At 41.1% G+C, this 7,975-nt stretch overlaps 1 protein-coding gene across 4 annotated transcripts in view; it reads right to left on the bottom strand.

Annotated features, from left to right (window-relative positions):
• Positions 1–664: 664 nt before the first annotated feature.
• Positions 665–7,975, bottom strand: part of ATE1 (arginyltransferase 1) — an 89,187-nt gene continuing 81,876 nt past the window's right edge. For all 4 annotated transcript variants that reach the window (XM_085888925.1, XM_085888936.1, XM_085888917.1 and 1 more), the window contains 2 exons: positions 4,760–4,880; positions 665–1,060 (listed from right to left, as the gene is read on the bottom strand). In XM_085888925.1, coding sequence (XP_085745051.1) covers positions 882–1,060; positions 4,760–4,880 — 300 coding nt within the window. In that variant the 3' untranslated portion in view covers positions 665–881. The remainder of the gene's footprint in view (positions 1,061–4,759; positions 4,881–7,975) is intronic.

Below are 7,975 nucleotides of genomic sequence, written 5' to 3'. Positions count from 1 at the left end.
CTTGCCGCCATCCCACTACATATTCCTATCGCCAGGCGAGCTACTTTCTCAATAGCTATCCCGGTGTGTAAAGACAGATTTTTCTCATGAGAGCCACTACTTTCATTGGAGCAGCCCAAAAACCATACATGTGGGCATAATTATTTTAACCATTTTAAGAAACGAATGTAGGGATATGTATGTATGTATATATATATATATATATATATATATATATATATATATATATATATATATATATATATATACACATATACACACATATACCACCACAAAATTAAAAAGCAAATAAGCACCAAAGGCAAAAACAAACATGTAGGCACCAAGGCCAAGTTTGCAAACTCTTCAACTTTTCTGCTACGTGAATGAAATCAATATTTATGATCAAACATGATCCAAATGTATGATGAAAAATGTATCATTGGCATTTAAGGTTGTAAATGGTGGAAGTGCCTTTAGTTATACTTTTTAATTTCAATATAGTCGACATCTAGAAATTTGAAGTTTAAAAAAAAAATAACTTTTGGTTCCCTTAAAATCTTCAGAAGTTTAAAAAAAAACAAAAAATAACAATTGTGATATTTGAAGTACATACAATGACCAAATAGTTTCAAAAGTCCAGTTGTTGAACATAAGGGTTAAGAAGGAAGTAAAGAATGCCAAGTTACATGTCAAATATAATATTTATTGGAGAAATAACCAGCAAAAAAAAGAACATTGTAACACTGCCTGACAACTTTTCAATTGTGCAAGCTAAACCTTGCCTTCCTTCTTTCCCAAAGCCACTGTGCAGAGTCCAATAGTGCCTTTACTCCATGGTTCATCTTGCACACTGATCCAGGGATACCATTTGCATGTTCACAAGTTAGCAGGTAGTTTCCTCAGTGGCGATAAAGCAGCATGCGCCCAGCACATCGTCGGCCGACGAAGGATGCATACTCACGCACTTCTGCCTCGTCTTTTGAATGAACCCGCCGCTGCTGATAAATACAGTACGGCATGGCACAGCGCTTATAGAGTACCATGACATGGTCTAGACTCACGGGGCAGTCATCATCACCTGCATACACAGTACAAGCAAAAGGAATGCCGTTTACAGACAGAAAAATAACATGTTGCAAGGAGATACAAGCTATCTACAGTGACACAAGATACAAACTATCTAATCTAGCGACATAAAACAGTGCGTATTTCTTTGTCCCCCTTCGAAAGGACGATTTGAGTCAGGTTTTAAATGCCAACGTTTTAACACAACTGTGTGTTCACTCCGGTCAATTTTTGAGGATAAAAACATTAAAAAAAACATTTTCCATAAAAGAGTAATTACTAATTACGTATCTTCTATTGGAATTGTAGATGGTGACTTGCAAACCCAGCCTCAAGGGCGGTGTACAGAGGCGTTTTAAAAAAAAAAAAAACAACAATAAATACAAGGTGCAGGGAGGTGACATTTGTATGTGCGCAGAGTAAAACGAGTGTACATTTACATCTGTAGGAGAGATGGTGATGGCGACACTGAGATGGATGGGAGTGCAGGAAGCAGGAGTTAGGTTGGTAGAAGGGATGCAACAAGGGAATGAAGGGAAGCATTGTGGTTGGTCCTAGGATGTCTGAGGAGTTCAGCATGAACATTGGTTTTTTAAGCAGGGAAGCCCTCTCAGCCCACTCATGTTTGTCATGGTGATGGAGCTGGTAAGCAGGAAGGTAAACATGAGGGGTATTCTTGGGAGGATGATGTATGTGGATGATCTGGATGTTGCGATGGAGAGTGGGTGCGAGATGCAAGAAGTACTGGGGGAGTGGAAAGAGGCATTTGGGAAACATGGGCTGAAGATGAGTATGGAGAAGACTGAGGCGATGTGGATCAGGCAGCAGAGAAAATAATACACCCAAGCAGGTTTGACGATCGGATCGGATACAAAACTTGATGCGACCGAGTGTTAATCAACCTTAGCGACTTCGGAAAGTGAAACAGAATTCAAATTGAATTTAAAAGAAAGGCGTGAGGCCGCTCAAAGCAAAAATCTCCATATTCTAGGAATCATTCCCAACGTCATTATACAATTTTCAAACCCGCGTTTATGGCCGTGAAATAAATACTCTAAGTGTGTGTATTTAATGGCTGTATCCAGGACAGAGCTGGACCCCCAACTAAAAAAGGACCCTCGGGCCACCGAGAAGCTCAATCACTCGCTGCTGGCACGTCTGCGCGGCGTCACGTGCCCAGCTCGCCGTCGGATGAAATGCCCTAAAAATCTTAAAACGTCCGTTTTTCACCAGAATTCTTTCAGATACTTGTAGAGCACATCCCCAAACCATCTAAAATATAAACATTAATCTCACAGACGCTATGAATAAGCAGTCCCTCAGGAGGACAGGTTACGAGGTGAAGCAGTGAACGGATAGCATGTGGTATCCCAGAGTTTCACGGTTATTTGAATTGAACACATTTTCCTCATGAAAAGTGTGTTTCTGAGCAGATTTGCACGAAAATTATCTTCATTAAAACGTGTAGCTGCACCCGAAGGTCCCAAAAGTGAAAACATTGATCAACGAGAACTTAAAACAGCCTCGTTATATGGCATGGAAACGGATGGAAGCTACCCCTCGCTGCAATGCATTCCACACAGACCGAGGAAATAAACATTCAATTTTCACAAAACTTGATGCAACCGAGTGTGAATCAACCTTCGCGACCATGAAAAGTGAAAAGAGAATTTAAATTGAACTTAACATAACCGCGTGAAGCAGTGTTGAAGTCAGCGGACCTCCTGTTGCCCAATAAACAGGGCCAGATTACAGAGGTAACGAGAAACTAGTTGGTCAAATTAAATCTTCTTAATAATCCCCATTAAACCCATTATGCATTATAGCCATCCGATGCTCCCTTATAGGCCATTCGACCAATCGGTCATTTTGCACTTGATGACCCTGTAACCTTTACCCCGAGGGGAAAATGCGAAAAAGGGCTCAGACGATCGATGGAGACCAACTAGTATTATCATCGTGTCAAGTTAGAACTCAATCGGCCGAGACGTCAAGGAGATAGAAAAATAAAAATTGTTGACAGACGGACGGACGGACGGATCTGAGGACATCGAACGGTTATATTAGCTCAGCGAGCTAACCTAACAAATGAATACAAGGTTAGAGGGGAAGGAGATTAAACAGGAAAATAGGTTTGAGTATCTCGGGGAGAACAGTGACCGGGGATTGTAAGTCTGAGGCAGAGATGCGGAGGAGGATTCAGGTGGGTCTGAATGCATGTAGGAGGGTGGAGGGATTAATGGCAGACAATGGATATCAAGGAAATTGAAAGGGAAGGTTCTGATGTCATGTGTAACCCCAGCCTACCTTTACAGTCTGTAAACGGTGGCACTATTCTGAGACAGTCTGAGAGACAATAACATAGGCTGGAGGTTTGCGAGAACAACTGGGTCAGGAGGATGTGGGAGAGAACAGGGTGTATAAAAGGAGGGCGGATGTACTTTAGAGAGGAGATTGGTGTGCAGATGGGCTTGATGTTAAGATTGGTGAAATGTAGGATGAGATGGACTGGACACTTGGTGTGGATGGCGGGAAAGAGAATGGCAAAGAGAGCGGATAGGTTGAGGGAGTAAGGTAGGAGGAAAAGAGGTAGACCGAGATGGGAGGATTGTGTGAGGAGGGATATCGGTAATGCGGGGGTGGTTGGAGAGTGGAGAGAGTTGGCTGAGAACAGAGGGAGGTGAGGAGTATTGTGGTCAAGGCAGGGCAGAAGCTTGGTGCCAATGGACCTCACCCCTTATAAAGGGAAGAGGAGGAGAAGATGATGTGAGAAAAAAAATCACACAAGGGCTTTTGAACTTGAGCTGCAAAAAGATATAGCAACGTGGTGGCAATTGTCACTTACCAAACTATGGGTATATTTTAGAGTAGTTGTTGCATGTATTCATCTCATTTTAGGGTAGCTATTGCATGTGCTCACCTCATTAAAAAAGATGAGTGCATAAATTATTTTGGAAAGCAGAAGGAGAATCCAAAACATTAACCCAAGATGTCAATTTTTTTTTTCAGTAAATTTGATCAAAGGATTTCTTAACAATCCTCTTGAAGTTGTCACTCAAACTTTTGGACCTCACTATTAGCCATGATCTTTCTTGGTCAAAACATGCATCCAAGTTTGCATGTCCTCCACTATTTAACATCCCGATCGCAATTTAACAAGCCAGTAGCCAAACGGGCATCCTCTATCGTGCAAAGTCCTTCCTTGGGACACCTGCTCTCCACACACAGCCCACCAACAACCTCCTTCTGATTAAACTTCCAGGATCAATGCTTTTCCACCTGTGGAATCAACTTCCACATTCTTTTCAACATCATTCTTGCCTCCAGGTTTTCAAGACACCTGTTAACCACCATCTCAGATCATCCCTCAACCAAAACCATGATAATCTACCCCTGTTAACTCTCCCTAAGCCCACCTCTTTCCAAAGTTCCTGTTTATCCTTCCTGCGGAGTCTGCTTCTGTATATATATATATATATATCTTGTCCACCAGCTGTGTTCTCCCCAAGTCGTCATTCTTCATCACATCCCTCATCTTCAAAGTCTATCTATTTTGTGCCTCAACCCCGCTGTTGTGTATTTCACCCTTTCTTTCTGCAATTTATTTTGCTCTGTTGTGTCCTGATCCATTCCATGTTCTAGCTCCTCCATGAGCCTCAACTCTGTATTTAAAAAAAAAATTATAGTGCACAACAAAGTCTCAACAATTTACCAACTGAGAGGTCGGGGTTGAGACGAGAGTACTTTGCTTTGTCCAGGAGTGGTAGACAGTGTTCCACTTTGACCCAGTGGTATGACTCTGGACAAAGCAGGTCAGATGGTCGGTACTGTGCCTGTCAAACACACAGGTGAGGTTTATGAGAAAGGAAGTGTAAAAAATGAACAATTTTATTATTTCCTGCTTAATTTACATTAATTTTGCAGTAATTATTCAATGCCTAACCAATATTAAAACAAATTTAGAAAATAGGACCACTGGACTTGTAGCTTATTTGGGCCCTGGCCTAATGTTGTAACCCAAATTTGTCTGGAGAAGAATATTTTTGAAGGAATTTACTAAGTTTGCCATTTTGACCTACTTAAAGTCATGTGACCGGAATGAGCTTTGCAGTCCCCGTTACCAGCCAGGAGTGGAACCTTGCTGCCAAATTTCAGCCGGATCGGCCCAGCGGTTTGGCCGGGGAAGTCAAAATAGGAGACAAACGGATGGTGCACGATGATGATACCTTATCTGGAATTTCAATTACAGATCAGCTAAAAAATAAAAAATCTCAGCAAGCAATGAACCAGACTGATGAAGTTCCTCAATTCCAGTTCTTTGTCATTCAGTGGTTGAAAAGTCCAACGTAGAAAGTATGTCGTGTCACAATATATATATATATATATATATATATATATATATATATATATATATATATATATATATATATATATATATATATATATATATATGAAAATATAGCAAGCTTTAATAATGGTTAACACAACATGATGCATTTTAAGGTCAAATGTCTGGGGGTATAATTATTTATGGGACATCATAACACACATGCCCAGATAAAACACAATATCTTTCCTGAAACCCAGTGGAAGCACTACCTTATTCACCACCTTAAAGCTGTTTTATTTGAGACATGATCACAGATGCCTGGAGGAAGAAAGACAATAACTGTGACCTAAACAAGATGAGAGGTATGCCAAAAAACAATCCGGACACTGGTTGGAATCGGTGAAATGAGCGATAAATCCAAAACAATCTGCAAAGATGAAAGGTTTGACAGTTGCGATGATAGATTCCATAACTTTATTGGAAACGGAAGGAGTTGATAGGGTCTTTTTTTCCTACATTTCTTGCACACGGGAGTGATAATATATAAAAGTACATGGGAGGCAGAGGATAGCAAGAGCAGATGAGCGAGACTTAAGAAAACAGAAAGTGGTGGCCTCTGGACCTGTCACCAAGGCAGAGTCAAGAACGGCTAAAACTCTCCACCTTCTCAGGTGAAAATGTTAGTATACGCCAGCGGTATAGGTCAGATTTTTTGGTACTTAACCAACCGGCTTGACACAAAACTACAAGAGGTCTCATATGAAAGATGGGGATCTCAGTAACTCATTTTTCACTGTTGTCCTCATTTTTAGTGTGCGGCCCATGAAATATTCACACCTGAAAGATACCCCCGTTAGAAAATTTTGACCATTTCCGAAAATCAGTGAATCAGCCATAACTACAAAGCAATGCACCCTATTTTTACATGATTGGTATTGAAATGTGCAGAATGAACAGGAGAATACTACTAGTTACTTAATGGAATACTTCAAGATAAATATATGAACATTTGAGTGCTTTTAATAGAAAAAAAGACGTAATTTCCAGACCGCTAACTTCGAAAATCATCAACGACAGAAACAAACATCTGCCAATTGTCATATTTTTTCTTTATTTGATATGTGTTCAGTTTACCATATCAATATAATGAGAATATTTTGAAATAAATTTCTATGAGCAAATTATACGATATAGTGACTGAAGTTTGCACAAGCGATGTGATAACTACATGTTACACCAATACACATTGTTCTACGAGAAATGAACTAAAACATATATTTTGAGCGAGTGTCCTCGATATGTTCAACCATCACTGTCCGTGTCATTTTGGTCACCATGTGACAGATCGTTGACACACTTCCTGTCACTGGTGGCACACATGCATTCGTTAGTGCAAGGAAAACTGTCTTGTGAGCAGCTGCAGCTGTTGGTACATGGTTCACTACCACGGCATGAACACACAAGACCATCTAACATCTCCGCTGATGTGGGTCCATCAAACGATGTGGGATGCAACACACCTTCTCCTCTGTACCATCCACGACCCTCTGGTGTTGGAATTTCTGGATTTGCCAGGTGGGCATTCATCCATACTCGGGTTTGGTGAACGGATCTCTTCACATGTTCGAGAAAAGCTGGTTCGGACGGAGGCAACTTAGGCACTGGGACATCTTTGGTCGCTGCGAGTTTCTCCCGAAGATCATTCAAATTTGTGTGTGCATCCATATATTTCCCTTGAGAATCATACATGGCACTGACTAAATGTCTTGAAGTAGCCACTGCCTCCTGGAGATAGTCAGTGGCGAGGACTTCGAGGTGTGGACCATTATTCTGAAGATGCAGTGTCTTCATAGCTTTCCATGCTTTCTTTTTACCATAGCCGAAGAATGCCGATACAGAGTCACATCCTGTCAGGGCATTAAACGCAGGAAGCCGGGTACACGTTTCTGGAAGCAAGCTGTAACATATCTGATGGACCGGGATAAGCTTGCATCCTGCTGATGTTCATTTCTCTATCCATATTTCGGCAGTGTCCCGCAACTGTGGAAAGTAGTGGACTGCTAAGACAAGCACATCAGTGTCTGCTGATTTAATTGTAATGGACCCACGCACATTGTTACGTCTGAACTCATCATCGGCATGCTTCACATGAAGAAATATCCGAGAATCTGCCTCTTCCTGCATTGATGTGAGTTGACTGTCATGATACATTCCTGCAGATGAAAGGCATGCTGTAAGCAAACAATCAGAGAAGCCACCAGCCAAATAGGTCCACTTTTCTTGGTGATCTGAAAGTTCTTTTGCTGCTGGTGTGTGATTACAGATGAAGTGTGTCAAGGTGGATTTGTTTGATGATAGAGCCATGAATTTCGTCCATTGTGGTACTGGGCATCCAGCAATGACTTGGTAGCATGTAGGAAGAGGGCTCTTTGTCTTGTAGTTTATGGGAAATTATGTGATTTTCTGAAATGGTCCAAATATTCAGATGGATGTATCCTTCAAATGTGAATATTTCATGGACCGCACACCAAAATATGAGGACAACAGGGTTACTGAGATCACCATCTTTCATATGAGACCTGTTGTAGCTTTGTGTCA

This window comes from Eptatretus burgeri, chromosome 1 (genome assembly GCF_056783735.1).
Source record: "Eptatretus burgeri isolate ZD-2024b chromosome 1, Ebu_testis_v1, whole genome shotgun sequence".
NCBI lineage: Eukaryota > Metazoa > Chordata > Myxini > Myxiniformes > Myxinidae > Eptatretus > Eptatretus burgeri.
Note: the sequence above shows the minus strand (reverse complement) of the source record. Positions and strands in the feature narration are given on the sequence as shown.